The sequence below is a fragment of the Ambystoma mexicanum genome, chromosome 7p (genome assembly GCF_040938575.1).
Source record: "Ambystoma mexicanum isolate Mex_15411 chromosome 7p, UKY_AmexF1_1, whole genome shotgun sequence".
NCBI lineage: Eukaryota > Metazoa > Chordata > Amphibia > Caudata > Ambystomatidae > Ambystoma > Ambystoma mexicanum.
Window position 1 is genome coordinate 644,065,856 of NC_090939.1, and position 23,188 is coordinate 644,089,043.

Below are 23,188 nucleotides of genomic sequence, written 5' to 3' on the forward strand. Positions count from 1 at the left end.
CCAACGAGGTGCGAGGAAGGATGCTCTTTCGTATACTTTAACGAGCACCCACTCCCCAGGTCGGATGCTGTGACCTGGGCCCTTGTACCTTACAGGGAGGGCTTCTCGCACCTGTTGATAAATCAAATACAGGTTTTTAGTTAACTGGCCACAGTAGTCGGAAAGAAGTACATGTTCAGTGTCACGCAACGATCTGGGCTTAGGTAAGCCCCAAATGTTAGCTGGCCTACCCATAACCACCTCAAATGGGTAGAGCCCAGTCTTAGTCTGTGGGGTCGTCCTCATTGGTAACAACATGATCGGTAATGCGTCCGGCCATTTTAATTTGGTGCCGGCACACGTCTTAGCGAGCTTGCAAGCTTGTTCTTGATGATGCCGTTGTGTCTTTCTACCAAACCAGCACTTTGAGCGTGTCCAGCCGAATGGAATCGTTTATCGATCTGTAATCCAGTGCATATCTGCAGAATTACAGCAGCGATAAAATGTGGACTATTGTCCGACCAGATGACTCTGGGCAAACCAAACCTAGGAAAACATTCCTTCAGCATGGTCTTCGCCGTTGTCATTGCTGTGGCATCTCTAACAGGAAAGGCTTCAACCCATTTACTAAAGGCGCAAATAACCACTAGTACATATTTGTAGTTATTGCAACGCTCCATTTCAATGAAATCAAAATGTATCACCTCAAAGGGGACAGAAGGTGGACCAAAACTACCCCTTGGAGTCGATGTGCCCTTTCCCATATTGTGCTGCAAACAAATCATGCAACTCTGAACGAAACGTTCAGCTACTTTGGAGATTTTATCGTTCACCCAGACATTTTGCAACATTTTGGTAACTTTCCGTGCACAGATATGGGTGGGACCATGAGCCATAGCGACCATAATTGTAATGTATGCATCTGGCAGCAACCATTTCCCTTCTACCTTGTCCACCCAAAACCCGTCATCATCCAATTTTGCCAAACCCTCAGCCCATTGTTTAGATTTCTCTAAAGTGGCATCAGCTTGAATACTTTTCACAGATTCAATACCCTCATCCAAAGTACAAACATTTGTGGCTTCCCTTGAAGTATACATTTCTGAAGAGAGATCAGTGGCAGTCTGTTTGGCTATCTGATCATTGAAAGTGTTCCCTTTTCCCAAATTATCTATGATCTTCTGATGCGCTGCGCATTTCATGATTGCTAACTGAGTGGGGAGTGCAAGCGCTGAGAGTAACCGTACTATCAAGAAGCCGTACTGGATTTTAGTGCCATGTGCGGTCAAGAAACCTCGTACTGCCCAAAGTCTACCGAAGTTGTGAAATACCCCAAAAGCATACTGACTGTCAGTATATATCTTTACGGTAAGCCCTTCGGAAAGTTCACAAGCTCGAGTCAATGCTATAATCTTTGCGGTCTGCGCAGAGTTATGCGTGATTCTTTTGGTCTCCACAACCGTGCTCAATGTGGTGATTGCATAAGCAGCCGTGGATGTACCATCCGGAAGTTTGAAGTAGGAGCCATCACAAAACAGCACCCCTTGTGGATTGTTCAAAGGAGTATCTTTTAGCTCGATTCTGCCTTTTGTCTCTTGCTCTGTGGTATAAAGGCAGTCATGTGATTCTTCGTCACTGCAAGCAGTGCCTTGCGGGAAAGGTAAAAGTTCAGCCAGATTCAGAACGCAACACCTCTGAATTTTAATGTGCGGAGCAAACAAGATCAATTTGTATCTCGTTAATCGTGCGGAGGTGAGGTTGTTGCGTTTTTTGTTCTGTTTAATAGAACATCTACAGAGTGAGGTACCATCATGGTTAAAGCATGGACCAGGACCATTCCCTCGCTCTGTTTTACAGACGCAGCAGCAGCGACAGCTCTCAAACATCTTGGCAAAGCGCATGCAACAGGATCAAGGGCGGAAGAAAAGTAGCCGCACGGCCTATTCTTCCCTCCATGTTCCTGCGTTAATACAGCCAAAGCACATTCATCACGTTCATGCACATACAACACAAAGGCCTTTTCATAATTTGGTGTGCCCAAAACTGGTGCCGAACACAGTGCAGTCTTGAGCAGATCAAACGCTTGCTGGTGTTCCAAGTTCCACGGCAATGGCAAAGAAATGCCCTTCTTAGTCAGAGCCAACATTGGCTTAATCGTTAACGAGAAGTTGGGGATCCACTGCCTACAGTAAGAAGCCATTCCTATCAAGGCTCTGACTTCCTTCTGTGTATTTGGGACAGACATGCCAGAAATGATTTTTATCCGCTCAGGCGTCAACCTTCTTCCCTCCTTTGACAGGAGATATCCTAAATAGGCGACCTCTTGTCGACAATACTGAAACTTTTTGAGTGAAGCTTTGTGTCCATGTTGTGCTAGGTGCATAAGCAACAACACAGTGCCCTTCTTACAGGCACTCTCTGAGTCAGCAGCTAAAAGTAGATCGTCTACATACTGAAGCAGTGTACAAGTGGTGGGCAACTCGAGTGTATCACGCTGCTCTTTCAAAGCCCTACTATAGATGCTAGGACTTTCCGTGTAACCTTGCGGCGCACGGGTGAAGGTAAACGAGCATCCCCCTAAGGTGAACGCGAACAGATATCTACTATCTTTGTGTATAGGAATGCTAAAGAAAACATTCTTAAGATCCACAACACTAAAGTGAGTAGCAGAAGCCGGAATCATGGTTAATATTGTCGTCACATCAGGCACAATAAGAAATTGTGGAGCAACAATCTTATTGATGGCACGCAAATCAATAATGAAACGAAAAGGAATCGCATTATAGCCTTTTTTGTAGACGGGCAAAATCGGACTGTTGCACAAAATACCTGCAATAACGGGACCGTGTCCGCCCTCGTTCATTGGGGACTTACCGGTCCAGTTCGACCTTGGCGGGACCGGTAAGTCCCCATTGAAAAAGCCATTCCCCATTCCCATTTGAGCCTCCATAGGGCTCAATGGGAAGGCGCTACTAACGGTACCGCAAATTGCGGTACCGTTATTAGCTCTGAAGTCCCTTAACGGGCCCCGTCCATAACGCCTGGTAAAACCAGGCGTTAAGGAAGGGACCCACTAAGGGACCTCGGAATAAGGTGCAAAGGGATTACCGTCACTGATATCCTTAATGGTGCCCGGTATCCCTTTGCGCCCACCTCGTAATGAGGCCCTATGCATTTCAAAGCTTGCTCACCATCGACCGAGATCTTATACTGGGGAATACGTGGCAACTATACTCCATGTTTCAAAATGATCTTAACAGGTTCAATCTGTAGAACACCACATCATTGTCATCAATAGCCCACAAACACTCCGGAACATCACTAAATTCCGGCAGCAAAGGTCTAGTCAGGAACTGAGAGACAGAAAGTTGCTGTGGTGAAATGGTCCAACGAACTCCATCCGAAGAACAATGAATTACCGCATGTAATTCCTTCAACAGATTCAACCCCAACAAATTCACTCCACAGTTCGTAGTCAAAAGAAATGGACAGTGGTCTGTGAAGGGACCCAATGTAATCGGTACCGGCGAAGAAACAGGACAGACTATTCGTGTACCAGAAAACCCTACAGAAACATTGGTTTTCCCTGACAGTGGAATGTTTGGAACCCGTGAATGGTCAATGGAACACTTCTGTGCTCCTGTATCTATCAAGAATAGATGTTTCCTATTTCCCACTATCATCTCAATGTAGGGACCTTTCTGATTAACGGGAATAGGCATCGGTTCCAAACCCTGCTTCAGGCTATCCTGAGCAAACAGAATGTCATCAAAAGGAAGTTCTTCAGAGAGGTAAACGGCAGAAGGATGATAAAAAATGTTCCTATTATCCACACTCAGTGTCTGATTATCCTGCGAAAAAAGGTTGCAAATTGTGTGAAAACTGACTTCTACCAGGACCGCCTGCCCCAAGGCGGCCTCTGGATCGTCTACCCATGGTACCGAATGCGTTATTCGACCTCTGCTGGAGGATCGGGCATTGTGCATGCCAATGACCCTCTTGTCTGCAATAAGCACACTGATTCACGTTTACAGGACCCAATGGCGCATTTCCCTGTGGAGCATACTGACCCCTAAATTGTGAAGTACCCCCTCTAGGGCCTCTGACAATTTGTTGTAATAGAACTTTTGTTTTTAGGTCTCCCTTTCTCTTTTCAATTCTTTCTTTTTCGTTATTGACACGGTTCTGAGCCATATGCTATACTTCTGACTGAGACTTAGCTTGCCAAGCGCTCTCCGAAGACATAATTTGCGACTGGATGTCAGGCAACAATCCACGCACACATTTGTCCACAAATAGTCATTTCCCAGACTCTGTGTTTAAATCTTGTCCACAGAAATCCGAAAACACTTGTTCGAACCGATTAAAGAATTCGGTAGCACCCTCAGATTTCCCTTGGACACAAGCAGTAAGTTTGTCCCAAATAATCCTTCTTTCAGGAATTATAACTTTAAGCTTCATGACTATCCTATCAGACAAAGTCAGTATTACCTGTGGTGGTCTCTCGCCAGCTGGCCTTTCTCTATCCAATCGAATTATATTTACCCATGTGTCTCCCAACCCTGGTACATTGTCTACATTCCTAATTTGTTTCCACAAATCGATAGGTAGGAGCACGGGAAATAACGAATCAATATCGCTCAAGGTAAATAGTGATGACTGCAAGACAGATTCTATCTCTTTGTAGAACCCTGTCGGATTCTTCCTAATATCGGGAATGGATTGTTTAATGGTATTCACTTGCTGTCTTGAGAACGGGACATGAACAAACTGCAATACATAATGTGCAGGAATTTCTTGAGCAGCAGTACCTGCTGCAACATTAGCTGCAATCTCAACTTTTGGGACAAATGTCGGCGGAACCTCTCTCATAGGCCACTGAGAGATAGGAAACTCAGAACGCTTACTGAGCAGCAGAGCTAGATCGAGCGCTAAAGCAGCTGAAGAAGTGTTAGATGAAAAAGCTCTCTTATAGATATTCAATAATTCTGCGGGACAACAAATCTTTCTTTTTATGCATTGATCCTGCAGGTATTCTACCATTACCTGTATCACTTTCCTCTGCATTTCTGGCATATACTGACTATACGTGTTCTATACTTCTACGGGAGATATCGACATGTCTGAAATCCACCTAATCGCATCTTTTGTGCAAATTCGTATTTCCTCATGTATCGGCTTACGACAAGGAAGGAACCATTTCTGTACAAACATAGCATCCAAACTATCACCATCAAAATCTTCATTCCGTAACCTTTCGAACTCCCTTCTATACTCAAAAACCCTCTTGACGTGCTCGTGTACTTTCTCCGCAGTATCTCTTGAATATGCTAAAACATTCAGATCCCTCAAACCTTGTGGGAGATCTATATCATCTAATCTGTTCCACATTATACGTAAATGAATTCCCAATCCTTCAATAAAAATGTTTTTCTCAGGAAAACTGGCTAAATTAGAAAGTGTGGCAAAAACATCAGCTTGTTCACCCTTCTCCATGCAGTGTCTAGCCCATGCAGTCAATTCACGCTTTCTCTCTTGAGACACAGTATTGCGAGTTACAATCTTTGATCCTGCTCCCTTATCGACTTTGAGCGGTACCGAACCACTTGGAAGAGGAAGAGTAGGCAAATCTTGCACATTCGGTAACAAAGGTGCTATCACTGGCGTAATGGGCAAATCTATCAAACCCGTAACAACAGGCAAAGGTGGAGGAGCGAATGGAGGAGCAATGATAGGAGGAGGAGCAACAGCCGGAAGAAGAGGAACAACAAAAGGAGCAATAGGAGGAGTAGGAACAACTACGGGAGGAGGAAAAACAGCAGGGAGAGGAACATACGGAGGTGGCGCAGTGGCACCAGGCCTTTGTTCATTTAGAAGTTTATCAATCAGCTCATCAAATACATGAAAGTCTTTAGATGGATACGTTTTCTGGATACCAAGTGAAAAAGCCCTATCCATACTCCTAACTGACTCAGACTGTTTATTTAGATCATACAACAACGCTTTTTCGCCGTTGGTCATATGATGGCGTACATGTTTTTCTCTACTTTTAAGTTGCTGCATAGCTTCTTTCTTCCAATTCTGTAATACATCAAATGCTGCAGGACTGGCCTTTTAAAAAAAAATAATATTGATTCTAAGTATTCTATGTAAGGAATTACAAAACTACCTTTGGTTGGCCACTGAAGTTCGGAAGCATGTCTAGTTTGTCTGTGCCAAATATCATTAAACACTATACTACCAATGCTGTGCTTGCAGTACATAGTACACGCCAGCGACCCCTCCATTGGCGCCGGTCGGCCAAATTCCAAAGATTGTCTGTCACTGTGGAATAACGCCCTGAAGCAGGCAGACAATTTCCTAGGCATATCAGATTACTAGTGTTACCTGGTCAATAATTGTACTTGCAAGTGCAATACGCCAAAACAAATTATCAGTATACTTAAGAATCGGGACACGACTCACCTGATCAAAGTAATCGGATTTCTAAGAACTCAAAGGACCCACATGGTTGGTGATTTCGGCAAATATGCCCGCCTCGATATATGGACCCTCGTCAAGATGCCGTCTCGGACCGCGGGCTCACCGTCCAGGGATCGGGTCGTGCAGTACTGCTGAGGTATCGCGTCTCATCCAAGAAAGGGGCCCCCTTTTTCACCGTCTGATCCCGATCCAATAGCCACGTCAACCTTCAACGAGATGGCATCAATCTTGAGGGTCCCTATTCGAGCGCCATCTGTAAAAGCAAGGAAATATCGAGGCTGAGTACCACAAAAGGAAATACACCAAACACAGGCTTATAAAGATTCACAGATCTTTATTCTATTACTGCGCATTTACAAAGAAAAAGAACAGATAGCTACCTGGCCCTCAGTATATCAAAGCGAATACCAGCCATTCAGTGTGAGAAGTGAGAGGTACTGGACATCTAGACACTTGTGCATTTTATACATTTTCGTTAATAATGTCCAGCCCCTCTGCAAGTTAATAATCCACGGTCTAGAGTTCGTGCCGAGTTCACTTATGCCTTGTACGACAATATGCACATGGATCATCCTCGGTTTACATACAAACAAGTCACAATGGCAACAGTGTATTGATGGATTTAACAGTAAGCCTTAGCACATGTCCCTCACAATGCAGTTCAGCCAGTGTCTACGTTCGATATTTATTTAACATTGTGTTCGATGTATGTCCGTGGATCAGACTCATTGGTACAGATAGCCCTAGGACCACAAGCCAGGCATGGGACAAGGTCTCTTTACTCAACCCAAACATTCGGCCAACGGACAGTCTAATTATTAACTATAGTGCAGAGTTCAGGAAGGCTCAATTACAAGCAGAAAACACTGTCCATCATTTTAGAAACAGAGTTACTTTTAAACAGAAATCAAAATGGCGGATGAACCTAAAATGGCGGCGAAATCGATCTAAAATCGGAACTTTGCAACGCGGTTTTCTTCGTAGAGCGACTGGGCTTAGGCCAATATATACGAGAAAGGAGGCATGTTATGATTTCCCGTTTAACATCTCGATCTCTCTCCGAGTGTCAGTGTGCCATCTCCAACTCCAACTAGCATCTCGAATTACCAACTCCCTCTTTCCTCAGAGAGCAGACCAGTAGAGAGCAGCCACTCAAATCTCAGAGCCTCACCTCTCATTATACTGTTCAATGACGTATACATATCCATGGTTACACTCGTTCTCTCTCTGCTAAAATGCCTCTCTTTCTGTCTGTTAGCATTTCTAAATATGAGCAGTGCCTAAAAGTCTGTGATGCATGTCTTGTACTTTTCAATCACTGCATGTTCTTGTCATCGTGACTTTTGTCATCATATCTATACCATATCTTCTTCTGTCTGCGATCACCATTTTACCATCTCCTCATATTTCTCCATTCACTCCCTCTATCCTTCTGCATGTCTCTCCGTGCAAAGCTCCTCTCCCTTCATGGTGCTGCCTGGCCCCACCTTCTCTCTGTCTGCGAAGCACACCCCAGGCTGATAAGGCCTTCAATGCCTTCTCGACTCAGACAAGGGTCACGTTATCTGTCTGCCAAGAAAACTGTTTTTGCATACTTTCTTCACACTAACTCATAACAACTTCGCACTCTGCGGCGCTTCTGTGTGTCTCAATGGAATGGCTTCATGTTTTCTCTATTCTCGAATGTAGTGCTTACTCTCTCTCGCAAACCCAAGCGCTATACATAGTGTCTCAATTCATCTTCTAAGTGCACACTCAATGCATGTCTCTCTGCATGCATACATAATACATAGCAACATATCTCTACATGTGTCTACATGTCTCTACAAATATAACATGTGTCTCTAAATGGCACTTCAAATATAACAGGCCTGATTCTATAGCAAATTGCAAATGCATACAAAGTGGCAGAATAATGTGGATAGTCTAATGTCACTACCTCATGTCACTACTAATCAATACTAATCAGAATGATGATGGATAACTGGATTCCTTAATGGGTAATGATTCTCTAATAATGGGCAATGATTCCATATATTTTTTTTTTATTGTAATTTTTAGTTTGAATCAAACTTTTATCACAAAACATTTTTTTTTTATCAAAACCTTTAAGAAAACAAACATCCTCCATAACAGTTGACAAGCCCAGACTTAGGTTTCTATATCCAAACAGGCTTCCAAAAAATGTATTACTGAACACGTCAGATGAATTGAACTTCCACCTAAGATTCTTAACCACCGTTCAACCATGTTGTCATTTATAGGCACAAATTGTGTTAGGTGGATTGACCTTAAAGTCTTAAGTAAGTTCTGGGCATTCTATTATTAGATGTTTGAGTGATTCTATGTTGGTCTTACAGAATCTGCAACCGTTGACATCTGATTTTTCAATGTGACGTGCCACTAACATTTGTATTGTCTTTACGCCATTTAGACGCAATCTCAAGAATCCATTTCGATGATGTTGAGAAGGAAATTTCTGCAAATATTGAGGCAAATTGTCTAATTTGTTCATTATTAGACCATGATCCAGGGCGGTCGAAAGATCTTTATATTTGGACAGATTTTGGATCCAGAACCATTGTTTATTTTTTTCTTTGCGATTTGAGGCTGGTCTGGCAGTGTTTCGATATTGATGTCACTCGCCTTTAGAACTTCCTCTAGCTTTTGTGTCCAGATCTTAAGTAGTCCAGTGTATTCCAAGTTATCTCTTGGCGCTAATAACTTGTATGCAGGTTCTGGATTTGCGATTTGCATTTTTCGTAGCATCGCTAGGGATTTCCAGACGACACAGCCGTATAGTTCTTCTAACGCCAGTTCATATCTTATTACATTGATTGAGATATAGTTCGGTAGTCTTAACACTCGCCGCCAGAAGATTCCCTCTAATTTTGCCCAGTTTTGATGGTCCAAGTTCCATCCTGTTTCTGATCCATATGTGATTCCTGGGACTACCTTTTGCACATAAATCTGCCGCACTGGGATTAAGCTGAACTTTCCAAACAAGGTGTTAATTCGCGCACCTTGTAGAGCGAACGTTTTCATTCGTTGCAGCAGGTTTAGTACCCAATTATTTTCTCGAATTGACTTATTTATTAGAACTCCTAGATAGCGTATTTCGCCGACTGCTTCAATTTCTTCGTTGTCGATCTTCCATTTGAAGGCTCGGTTTCTTTTTCCTTTTTCTGGGCCAAACTTCATTATTTTGGTCTTTTATTATATTCTCCATATATTGTTGTAGACCTAATATTAGTCGCTGTAGCCCTATTTGAGTTCTGTCAATCAAAACCAGGTCATCTGCATAGGTAATGCACCAGATTTGATGACCATTTATTTTTGGAGAGAAGCGATGTGTGTTTGTTAATGCATCCGGGATATAAGCAATAATAGTTTAAACAAGACTGCAGCTAGAGGGCAACCTTGTTTTACCCCTTTATTCGTGACTATTGCTTCAGTTAATTCACCCTTTCCGTTTATCCTTACACAAATCGATGTTTTAGAGTGGAAGGCCATTATTGGGTGTAGAATATTTTCTGGGCAACCCCAGTTTTTAAGTTTTCTCCATAGAAGTTCACGATTGAAAGTATCAAAAGCCTGTTGCATGTCTACAAAGGCAAGGAATAGGTTTGAGCTTTTCAACAAGGCTTCCAGTTTCAGTAGGTTTACTATGGTTAGATTAATCTCCGTCCCAACTCCTCTAGTAAACCCAGTCTGACGACAATCCATTATTCCTTTGTTTGTAGCCCACTTTGTTAATTTTTGTTGGAGAAAGGTAGTCATTATTTTTCCAATTGTATCAAGAAGGGCGATTGGTCTATAATTGACTTGGTCAGACCGATCCCCCTTCTTGAATACTGGCACAACAATCGCCTCAGTCCAGGATGCTGGGAGTGATTTTTGGGTTGCAATTCTGTCAAACAGTATAGCAATAAAGATGGACCATTCCGTTTTATGAGCCTTTAGCATTACGTTGGAGATGCCATCAGGCCCTGCTGCTCTTGAATTTTTTAACTTGGAGATTGCATGTTGTATATCTTCCTCGGTTTCCGCAACTTCCCATCACATTAACTCGCTATTCGTGTCTGTTATTGGGCCTTGTTGTGATTGTTTGAAAACGCCTGTAAAATGATGTTTCCAGGCTCCCTTGGAGACTCCATTGGCTAGCTCGTCTGTTTGATTTGTATTGTTGTTGTTTAAAATGTGCCAAATCTCTCTTGCATTGTTCGATTGAATCAAGGATAGCATCAACTCGCCCGTTCTTGATCTCTTGCACAGGCAAACGATTTGTGCCAATTACAGTATTTTTGTCGCCGTTGTTTAATATGTGAGGCGGCGTTCACTCCCATATTCCGCTTTAACTTTCTTATTCCTTTATGGAGCAGTTTCTTCTGGTCATTTACTAGTCTGCTCCATTCATGCCTGTGTGTTTTTCTGTTGTTTAGAACCCTTGAATTGCTCAGTTGTTGATAAGGCAATAAGGCGACATAGTTTATCGAATTTGCTATTTTATTAGGTAGGGTTCGATACTCCTCTGTTAGGCCTTTTGTTTGATTTTCTTTTAAGCGTAACCGATTTCGCCTTTGATTTACTTCAACTAATTGTTTGCATAAAGCTGCTACCAGTTTCTGACTTAGAGGCTAGGACATTTCCAAGACGTCATGGTTGCTTCGATCTGTCTGGATAATTCGTAACTTTATGATCTTAGTCCATATGTTTCTTGATGTCCATATGTAGTCAATAATCTTTTTATGTCCAAAGTTTCTCCAGGTGAACATCGGTGGTATGTCTCCAGTTATTTGTCCATTTACCCTGTGGCAGTCTCTTGCGTCCATTTCATTGTCCCAACACACTCTCCTTTCGCTGATAAACTGTGTGTCCTTTGTTTTTGATGAGATGGGCTTCATTTCGTCATTGAACCATGATAGGTTCATATCACCGCATATGATTATCGATATTTCTCGTTATTTCCTTTGATTTTTGTCAATTATATTTGTTATTGATTGGATGAACTTCTCATTTGTGATCTTCACTGGGTTCCAATACAGGTGGATTAGGAGCAGATATTTTGAATCCGTAAGTTGACCATTTGGTTTTTGAATTAATGTTGCCTGTACGAAGCTATTTGGATCTTTAGTTTCACAAACTTCCCATGTAGTTCCGTGTTTCACCATTGTAATTAAGCCGGACTGTGGGCGACCTCGAGCGTTTTTTACTACTGGATTCAGCAGAGTCAGGTACCCATCCTTTACAGGCAGACTTCGTAACCATGTCTCCTGTAAACAGATTAGAAAGTTTTCTGACAAACCAACTGGGAAGTCATCAAATAGGTGTTGGAAACCTTGCGTGTTCCATGAAATCAGTGTGACCAGCCCTTCTCGGTCGTTGTTGTCTTGTTTCCACATCACTTTTTTGCGCTTGACCAAACCGACTGGCTTTAAACTGATTTCTCAAGGTATCACAGCGCTGTTCTATGGACTCTTTTGCATTTTTGCTACTGTTTGTGCCTCTAGAATTTTTTGAAAGCGGTGGATCTTCATCCGAGATCTCGAAGCCCATGAACAAGAGTTCATCTTTTGCCGCCATGAGGGTTTTTCGTACAGCTTTTGAATTTATGTGCAGAAGAACTTGGTGTCCTCGTTCTTCTGAGACGTATTCCACTATTCCAATGTCACTTGTTGTGACAGTTCTCAGTATCGGCACTGAATGCAATAATCGAATGACATTGCCTCTGTTCAGATTTCGTCTTTTTCCTCATGGAATATGTTTTCAATCCGTATTCTTCCCTGCAGTTCTTTTGTTTCGATTTGTTTATGTTTTTCAGCTGCATGTGATTTAATCTGTGATTGTGCTCGTGTAAGTTTCGGATTTAATGAAACATGATGTTTTATCACTCTGTCATGCTCTTGGCTGTCCTTAGATTCTGGTAAGCTTTTCAGCTTTTTTATATTTTCCCATTTCCCTCGAGGCTCATTTTTTTTTTGTTAATTGCGCTTTTGGTTGCATCAAGAATCGCTTTGCGGCTCCTTCGTTTGGTTCCTTTGTAATTGACTGACATGTTTCATCCAACTCTTTGGATTCAGCCATCATTTCTTCTACAAAGTCGTCAGAATAAGTTGAAAGATCGCAGAGATCCACCGAAGATTGTATAGATTGGATGGAGGCGTTGTCTGAGTCTAATCTCATTCTTTTTTTGGGATTTATCATGCCAGAATTAACTGTTACACCTGTTATTTTTATTAGAGCTTTCTCCTTTTCAGGTCCTTTTTGATGAACCTGTTTATCTCTTACAAAAAGACTTTGTTTGACTGGGGTAGGCAAGTTTCGTATGAACGTTCGCGAACCACTTGAGTGTTTTTTTGCTACCTCCAGGTTTTTCTTTTTCTCAGTTTTTTATTTAGCTGAACACTATTTTACCAGATTAGGTTGAGCCGATTTGGCATCACCTATGATGTTTTTTGCTGCACCTCCAAAAATTCCATAGGTTAGTTTGTCAGTCGAACAGTGAGGAAGGGCCGAGGATTTTTCGGCATGTACTTCACCAATAGTCACGATTTTTGTTTTCCTTGATAATGACGTCTCCTCAGAATTGATTACATCAGCCGGTGACACATCACTGCCGCTCGCCTGTCCCTTCTGAGGTTCTCCAATTGGTAAGTGGGTGTTGTCGTGAGGACTTTGGCTGTGTTTTTCGATCAATTTTTGCCGGGATTCTATGGTATCATTTTTATTATTTGGTGTTTTTGACTTGTTGCCACCATTTCTGCCTTCAGAGGGCTGAATTGCCGTGATATTTTCCGGTTCTATCAGGCTTGCGGCGGCTTGTGTTTTTGGGATGCAAAGTACCTTGCGTTAAGCTACACCTTAAAGATTTCAGTAAGGAGTTTTTTCCATACAGTCATTCCTAAGCTGTGCGCTTAGCTCAGTATGCCGGGTCCAAGTTTTAGACACTTCGTTTTCGAATTGTTGTGTGAATACTGCATTTGCACTTTCCATTTTGTTGAATTTTTCATTTAGATGACTGAGTAGCACATTATTGTTTTGTAGTTCATCATGGAGTGATTCATACAATTTGATGAATGGAATTAGTGCCAGGGATGTTGCGGCGAGTACATTGTTATGGATTTGTATTGCAGCCGCCGTAGACAAATTGGATTTGAGTGACGACTCGTTTTCTAACTCGTGATGTTTTGAATCGTTCTTCTCTCTTTCCATGTCAAGTCCATCCCGTTTTAGAGCATCTTTGATCATCTGCGGCAATGGACTGACATCGACTGAAGAGGACATCAGGACTGGCGTTGAGCAGCTTACCATTGGCTGTGAAGAGTTTCTTAGACAGCTCCTTTTTTCCTGAGAAACATGCGGCTTGTCATTTGGTGTATTTACGGGAGTGCCATGGAATTGGTTTCTAAACATTAGTCTTTCAGTGTTCGAATCACGACACCCTAATCGGCAGTGTGCTTCAGGAGTTGTTTGTGAGTTTATAAGTTCTTTATTCTTTGTAGCTTTTTGAAGAGACTCAGTGCGAGCTTGGCTGTCATTGGATTTGTTATTTGCCATAAAGCTTTCTGCTAATTTGTGCTTTATTGCTTCAAAATCGGCTTTTAAACGTTCTGTAAGGCGTGCTTCGCAACCTGCAAAATCAAAACCGCTGGTCTGCTTGCATCCATTTGTCACTATGCTTTCATTATTGTTTTGTCCATTTTTACTTTTGCTCAGGCTTGCTAGACCTTTCACAAGCCTTAATTCTGTGATTGCCCTATTTCCGTTTGCTTTATCAATCTGATCCTTGTTTGGTCCTTGTTTATCGGTAAAGACGGACGTTTTATGGCATGTTTGCCCTGGATTTGCTATTGTTTTATTGAGAATCCTTCCCGCACCCACATAGTTTTTCCTTCCTTCTGTGGGCGGGTAAACAAATCTCATTGAGTTTTCTACACGTTATGACTGGAACCTCGAGTTGCAAAAGCTCAAAGTCTGTTACGTCAAACGGAGAATCAAACACCGCTGTATTGATTTCAATCGCATTATCTCTGGATCCGTCTTGTGAGTTTTCAATTGTATTTGCTTGTAAACAACATGCGCTGATTTTATTTGAAAGTAAGTTGCTTTTGGCATAGTTCGCATTGTCCTCCATCACGATTTCACTGTTCCCTAAGATTTCCTTACAGCTATCAGAGGTGAGCTTGTCACCCTTGGGGGCGGGGTCTGCTTCACTTTTCCCTTCTGCCTCAAGTCGTAGTGTTGGGGCACTTACAGACGAGATTCTAGCAAGATAATTACTAGTGAGTTGAGCTAATGATGGGAACACAGAGGTATTGGTACTTGAAGATTGTAGTACTTGCACTGTTTGAATGGTGTGTCCCACAGTGTCCAGTGTGTCATTTTGTTGCTTTTGGCTCGACCAATTATATCCCTCAAGCTCGCACTTTCTAGTGTTCGTTTTACCATCTATAGACACGGTTTTGTCTGCAGCCAGTGCACATATCTTTAGTTTCGGTTGTGTCAGAGGGCCAGCCTCAGCCATTATTTTACTTCTTATCTGTACTTTCGAGGGATCGTCAGGCAGCGCTCGCAGCGTTTGGTACGCGGACCGCCTGTCGCCAAAGCCGCCAAACAGCTAAACAGCAGGTTCACACAGCCCTTCTGCCACAGAGCTTACGCCGCAAGGGCGGCTCGATTCTGCTGTTGTCCCCTGCAGGCTGTCACGTGACTTTCACGTCACGGAAAGGGGAATCCTCGTAGGAACGAAGCACTTAAAGCAGCGGCGTCCTTTTCACCGCTCGCTTTTTGCTTCGCTCGTCCAGACAGCTGGAAAAGGGGAGAAGGGGGAGGGTCGGCTTCCTCTTTTCAATCCAGCCACAGTAATCCAGAGAGTTCAAAGAGACAAAAAGACAGTCTAGCTGCCACAGCTAAACAGCAGGTTCACACAGCCCTTCTGCCACAGGGCTTACCATAATGATAACAAACCAGGCTTCTCCATACAATCAGGTTTTACACTCCATTGCCAATCTATGGTGCCAGACTTCGAGGACCGCCCTGGTGGTAGTGCTGATATATACCGAAACCGGCCTATGTTCTTTTGGCTGCCAAAGGAGCTTCCATAGCGCATCCAAGCAATAGCTCCTTCCATTTCCCACCATTCTTTCGCTGATGTATCCTTTGCCGATTCCCTCGGGATTCTCAGTTGGGAGGCTTTGTAATACCTGATTAAGAACACCCCAAACCCCCTCCCTCACACCGTGAGGTGACTAACTTTTGTGAAATCCTGGGATTTCCCCCTCCAAATATATGTCAAAAGGTCCCTTTCTAGTTTTGTAATGTCTGTTTTTTTTTACAGGGATTGCCAGGGCTAGAAATAAATATAGAAGACAAGGCATAATGCTAATTTTCACTACATTAATCCTACCGAACCATGAAATTGTTAAGTGTTTCCATTTATTAAGGTCTCTTCTAATCTTTTCATATATTGGGGTGTAATTGTTCTTGTATAGCTATTTTAGGTTGTAGGTAATATTGACACCTAGGTACTTTGTGGAGTCATTTACCCATTTGAAACCTGTATTTTCAGATCAGAGATTGCCATGTGCTTCTGAGGTGTGCTGGCCTAGCAACTCCAACTTGTCAGAGTGAATCTTAAAGCCTGAAACCTTAGAGAAGGCGAATAACTCGACTTCTCCCTTTGCTAGTGGTTTGCTTAGATTGGATAGTGACAGAAGCATGCCATCGGATTTGACTGTATCTTTCTGGCAAATGATTTCCTACTCAGGATGAAGAGCAGGATGAGAAGGGGCATCACGACGAACCCCCTGCCCCCTCCTCCCTTATTGAAAGGTTGGGAGAGCCTGATCCTGGCTGTTGGCTGCTATAGTCCGTCATAATATTGTCAAGATGTTATCTCAGGATAATTGGTAACACAATATAGTTCCTAAAGGTCCATGCCATTTCCAAGGGATACTGTTTTAATAGGTGGCTGTTTAGGATTTGTCAATTCATGCCCTAGGACAAGTGTTAAGTTGTAGTAGGACCCTTTGTGACTAGTCGCTTGGACTGTTGTAATGCATGCACAGGGGTGCTTTAATGAAACGTATTAGCAGCCTCCAGGTGGCTCACAACTGGTTTCTGGATCAGGGAAAAGATCATATCCAAGCTGGTCACAGGCACCGGAGTGGCATTCAGTAGAGTAGAAATGTCACGTTATAAACCTTGGCATCCTTTTCAAATGCATCAATGGGGCTGCTACTGCCTACCTTCGGGGTAGCATCATCCAGCATATCCCAGGATGGAACCTTTCTATGGAGGGTCATAGACTATTCATCCCTAAAATTCTCTGTCAAGCCAGAGGAAATAAAACGTTCATTCTTGGGAACCAGGATTTGGAGACAATTACTAAATTCTGTTCATGACAATGCAAGCTTTTTCTATTTCCAGGCCCCTGTTGAAGCAGCATCTGTTCTGGTAGTTATTAGGTATAAATTATAGTGGCGTTAGGATCAGCGAGTATAGGCAATATATAAATGATCCCACTGACTGATCAACTGAGAAAAAAAATAAAAACAATACAGGGGTACCGCCTTCATTCGCCCATTCCACCCACTTAGCTCTGAACCTGCCCCGGCCGCCACACCTTGCCATGTGTCACACTATGCTTCTGCCTACCCCATTCCCCAATGAGGTCACAATTCCACAATTTTGTTTTGGGGGTACACTTCTACCACTGCCTAGAAGTGCTGTCTGCTCTCCTATTCGAATTAAAATGACTTTGGCCTCGTGGGCAAAGGAAATCCATTCGGTGGACAGCTACAGTGCAGGGTGTGACTTTCTGCAGATTGGGGGAAAAGGGAGAGAACGGTTGGGCCCTTATTTCTCTGTCCTAATACTTATTCCACTGCGTTCTTACTTACAGTCACACCCTGCTTCTCCTTAGTGTCACCGCCTGTTTTTTCTTCCAGTATCACTCCTTCATGGTTTATTGACCTCTACCTTTCACCTCTTCCTCATAATGCTTTGAACGACCTAACAGCGGTGTTAAGCACTATACAAGAAACCTGTGCAAACACACTTCTTTGCATCTAAGACTTACGTGGATATTTCAGTGTCCCTTTCCCTCAGAAAAAAAACATTGCCCCTTTTAACACTGTGCTTTCAAGCACCATTAACCATGTTTGTGGAAATTAGACCAGGACTTAATAGCATGAACACTCACGTATTCTTACTTTGAGATCTTATACCTTGCGGACAAGCGTCAGACCTATTTGGTAGGCTTGTATCTGCCATTAAGTTTACTTTGGTGCCATTCATGGAGGAACAATGTGAATAATAGGGGGACGTAGCAGGTAAGTGGAATGGGTGTGGGGAGAGTGACGGTGGGGCCACACTGTTGACAGGTGAGGGGGGGACACCATGAAAGGAAATGGGAGGAGGAAGCGAGAACAAAAGACCGACCTCACAGCCTTTCATTCCAGACATTTAGACCCTGATCCAAATATTTGCATCCTGAAGGACAGTTTTATGTCTTGATACTCTCCTCGGGGTAGTCCCACTCTTCCTTTACATAGATGGATGCAGTTATTATTTACCAGCAACAACCTGGCATTATAAACTCCTGAAATTAGCAAATAACCATGCAGATCCAAGTAAGTTCTGTAGGCAAGTTAATGCTATGAATGAAGCTGGAGCACTGGCCAAGAACTTACTATTTGACGCAGGTCATAAAATGAATTGAGCCTCATAACGACTGTGGCAGAAATTACGGGATTTTTCTGTGGAATGACTTCCAAAAAGGTATCTACCGCCAAACTTGTAATGTGGCCCATTGAGGGCGAGACCACATAAAACAGGTACTCTCGACAGCATATAAGCAGCACAGGACGGCCTTCTTGTTCTAGGTTGACTGGCTCAACTTTTCCTCTGTTAGGTCGCTGCTTTGCTCATCTTATATACAGTTTGAGTGAACATAGCATACACAGCTCTGATTGGTTCTTCAAGCGTCCAGGTTTCCAGAAGTAAATTCTCTACTATTTATGTGGACAAAGAACACACATCCTTGACATTCAGCTGTATTGTAATCTAGCTGTGTTCCAGCATAGGATATGTATTAGACTGTTCTCTGCGTTTAGGCACCGTACATCTTCTCCTTGGCTTCCCTTATGCCATTGACAGATCCATACTTGCAAATCATAGCTTTTTGCAATTCCTCTCTTAACTACTTTCTGGCTGTTTGAGGCTTGTGAACATGGCTGACCTCTGCAGCAAGCAGGCATAAAGATACAAGATGGCTCTGGACAGCTCATCTTACATGTCATGAACCTGGGTAGAAAAGCCAAAGGTATCATATAAAATAACAATGAGAAATAACCTCAGCTAAATAAAATAAGTAACGTTCATCCATTCTGACATCAGATAGAAAAACCTGGACAGCAAGGCAAAGATGATTTTTTTATTCTGTTTTTTTCCACCCTGCCAAGACTTCAAGTACTTTTATATGTGCAAAATGTAGTTCCTAACTGTAGCATATCTCACAATCATTGAATTACTTTGACATTCAAGGGCAATGGGGTAACAGCAGTTAACCACAGAATTGGTAAGCCAAACCAGCCACTTCTGCAACGCTTAGAATTGGAAGCAACTCGGCCTAAAGCAAAGCATGAAAACTGGATGTTATTATTATTATTTATATAGGACATGTTTACCTACTGGTTTTATGCGCGTTTTCAAAAAAGATTCATAGTTTCTATGATACCTAAGAATTCTAATTTTGATTTGTGCAATATTGTTTTAACTTTTGAAAAATTGAGTGATTATATTTTTTGTAACTGATGTTTAGAGCACACTAAAGGCATCTTCAAAACTCCATGACCAGCTTTTTGAAAAAATTCTCCGAAGTCCAATTAAATTCTTTGACACAACACCTCTTGGCCGCATTCTTAACAGATTTACCAAAGACATGGATGAAGGTCAGTGCCACTCTGAAAAAGTATAAACTGCCCGTATATGTTTCTGGAAGCTTACCCTACTTACAGTCTTCATTTGGGTACTTGTTTTCCACGTCGCTCATTCTCTTGTGATTGTTCACAAGGCACTCTTGGGATATGTTGTGTGATCCCACTGCCAGTGACGATTATGGACCTGATTCTAACACAAACCTCTTTGGATCCATGTTGCACTTGCTCTGTTTTATTCCCAGATTATGCAAAATGCTAGCCAGCATACAATATGATATTCTGTTCAGAATTAACAACTATTGTTTGATTTATCCTTGCTTTGACAAATTCCAATGCTTTTATATGATACATTGTGGTAGGCTTTTTGTGTTTTCAGATCAGGTTTTGTATACTGTGTTGGAATGTAACGTGTTTTATGCGTTTAATAGCAGCACACTGAACTATTTCACAAAAAACACTGTGATCTTACTTTGATATGGTTTGGTTATTCTGTGCAAGTTTGACAACAGACCCCCATTAAGAATTGTTTACTGCATGTGCAGTCATTATTATTAATTGGTCTCTTCAAAGTAAGAGGCCTTGAAAAAAGCAAGGGGACATGCTACTCACACACGTGTTTATACGTTGAAAGAAAAGGAGTCGTTTACATAAAAACAGTATTTTAAATCATTTTAATTTACAATAGTAATGTAACATGTAAACACAATAGTTTTAGAAAACAACTTAGTTGTTGAATTGAAAGCAGTAGATGATGTGCGTAATATGTCTGTACAAAAGCACTTGAAAGTGCAATATTTGCATTGGTGAAATATTAAAAGTTAAATATTTTACATTGATAATAATAAAGGTGTTTACCTTTACAGACGAGACGTAACATTTTTAATGTCATTATTATTATAGTTTTGCAATACTCAGGAGCAAAACTGTTGTATAAAGGTGATCACCAGACATATCCTTCAGTCTAATCGTTCATATTTATAGCATAGACATTGCAACAGTACCCTCAACATCTTGCATAGGTTTGATCCCTTTTTATTTAATCAGCAGCACAGACCTACTGCAGCGAGAACTAAAGGTTTTTGATGAAATACAATAGGGTTCAACCAACTTATCCTATATTCACTGAATGGCACTTAATGTAAATGACTCTTGAATCTAAATGCTTTCCTCCTCCCACCCCTTATCCTCCATGCAAGTTCCAAAGATCGAACAACAAAATTCAAAAATAATTCCACAGTCAGAGAAAGAGGCGATGCAAATGTCTTTTCTCCCACCCCCTGCAACGGGGAGGCTAGAAGGTTGACTGCTGGGACGTCCGATTTATCCTGAAAATCGTCCGTGTCTGTGGTATGCTACTTTGAAAATAAAAGTGAATTCTTCAGTTGGTGTGTTCGTGGGGCATTCCTTAATCCAGTTAGTTTATGTTCCGAGGCCTTGTTCAACCACTTTGCTTTGGAAGGTGGCCTACCTCTCGTCCACACAGCACCAGGCATGACCTGGTCATCAGCCACAAATGATGGTCATCATTGGATCCTCTTTAACCCTTCGATATAAGAGAGTACCTCCCCCACAGTATACCAGCACCTTCCCACTTTCCCACCAAACATGCCAGAGTGTTTCCCTTGCCAAATATAGCCTCTTGCGTACGTCACTTACAGCTGGATATATTTGGTTATTCTTGTCAGGGCACAGTTATAAAACAGCTTTCTCCTGTGTAGTTTGAACTGGCTCGCTATAGAGACCCTGTATGAATTTTTGAATGTCTTTCCCCAAAATTGGCCCACAATGGAAATTCAAAGTCAGCGTCATATTTGCAGTCATTTATTGCATCTATATTGATAAAAGACTAGCTAAAAGTTGTCTAACTTTCTCAAGTCCTTCCCCTTATATGTGTTCTGGAAAGATAATGTCCATCAGCTGTAGGCAGGCTGAGACCAGGGGCTCCCCAAGCTGAACTGGTTTTTCCAACATCACAATATCCAAAACTTCCCCCTCCCTCCACAACTGGCTACCACTTTCTAAGCTAACCTAAAACCATCCATGAAAGTAGGAATAATCAGTCAAATCCTCTAGGAACGGGGAAGCCAAAAAATAGCTCATGGGAGATCGTCAAGTAATAAGGAAATTAATATGTCAACGGTGTCTCCATAATTCTCAGAGTGTGGACAAAACTCATTTTTGTCTAACAGTGCTTGAGATTTCTAACTTGGGGGCCCACCGCCATTCCTCAGCAGTTACTGTGCAGAGAGTGATATATTCAAAGGCCACCCAGTGTTTCGTCAATTGAACTCTTAATTGGTTGCCATCATCACCCTTAACTGACCCACAATGTAATACAACTTAAAATCCAGGAGACCCACTCCTCCCTCCCTCTGACAGTGGTAGTATTATTATTATTTGAAAATTTATAGAGCGCGAACTGAGGCCCAAAAGGCATGAGACTGTATCAAGCCATTCTCAGGTGTTTATAATCCCACAAGAATCTCATTATCACGGCCGTCATCTTTCAGGGAAATAGTTTTGGAAGCAAAATCTGTAATGTAAACAAAAACTCTGGGAAGGATATTCGGTTAAGTCAAAGTTAATATCCTCCCAAAGACCAGGGAAATGAATTTCTAGAAGGGTTAACAGATCCCTAGACAACTAAGCCACCAAATATTTGACATTATACATATCCACAACTGTGCCAATTCATCTGTCCGATCCTGTACGCCAAAAACCAGCAGAAGAATCACAGATTATCATTGACATTATACCATACATTTCAATTTCACTCGACAGCACTGAAATTGATAACGTTGGCTCTGTCAGATATGACACACTCTGCGCAAAAAAAGCCCATCTTAAATTCTGATGAGCCTACAGGAGTACCAGTAATACCTTCATTGCTAGTGATTGCTTTCACCAATGGCTCGATGGCAAGAGCAAGCAGAAGCAAGGAAGCAGGGCAATCCTGCCTCTTACCTCTCTGAATAGAAACCATGCAATATGGAACCACATTCAGCCTAACCATAGTGTTGGGCATCACATTCAGTTCTCTGTCACACCTGAATGAGTTTGGCCCAATTCCAAACCCCCAAAATGTCTCAGCAGGGAACCTGCATCTGACCTGGTCAGAAGGATTTTTGGCATCCAACAACAGCAGAACTGGGTCAGACAGAGTATCACAGGCCAGGTGAAGAAGATTAATATTTTTCAAATGTTTTCTGAGTGAATCAAGTGCGAGAGGTGCCTATCCAACCTTGAAGCCCACACACTAGTCAAGAACTTGTCATTTTCATTCAGTAATCGAATCATAGCATAAAACCCACACTGTTCTAGATCCCTACTCTCATTAAGGATCACAGATATCCAGGCTTCTAGGAAAAAATGCAGGACAGCATAACTCTCGATGATGACATTCAAATCATTCCTAAGCCTGTGGGCCTAAGCATTTGCTGAATGAGAGTCATGTGAGCAGTATCTGCGGTGCCGTAGCACCCCCATTTACGTTATCTTGAAACAAAATCTGTTGTGCTGGTGCCAATTGAATTGAATTAACCTTGCCTGGAGATTTGGCTGTGCACTCGGCTCCTGGTTTCTTTCCCGCTCCTCCTCCTCACCGCCTTCTCTCTCCCAGCCGCCCTCGGCCCGCCGATTGGTTGTGCAACATCTCATAGCTGGAAGCTAATTCCAGTCGTCAGAGCAGCTCTGCAGCTGAGGCCCTGTAGAGCACTTGCTGAATGAGAGTCAGGTGAGCTGTATCTGCGGGCAAGAGCGCCCCCATTTTCGTTATCTTGAAAGGA

The 23,188-nt window shown here is 42.3% G+C and overlaps 1 protein-coding gene across 1 annotated transcript in view; it reads left to right on the plus strand.

The window, feature by feature from the left end:
- Nucleotides 1-23,188, plus strand: part of LOC138526213 (ATP-binding cassette sub-family C member 5-like) — a 2,857,657-nt gene that overhangs the window by 2,252,885 nt on the left and 581,584 nt on the right. Inside the window, exon 19 of the mRNA XM_069636680.1 lies at nucleotides 19,286-19,415. Coding sequence (XP_069492781.1) covers nucleotides 19,286-19,415 — 130 coding nt within the window. The remainder of the gene's footprint in view (nucleotides 1-19,285; nucleotides 19,416-23,188) is intronic.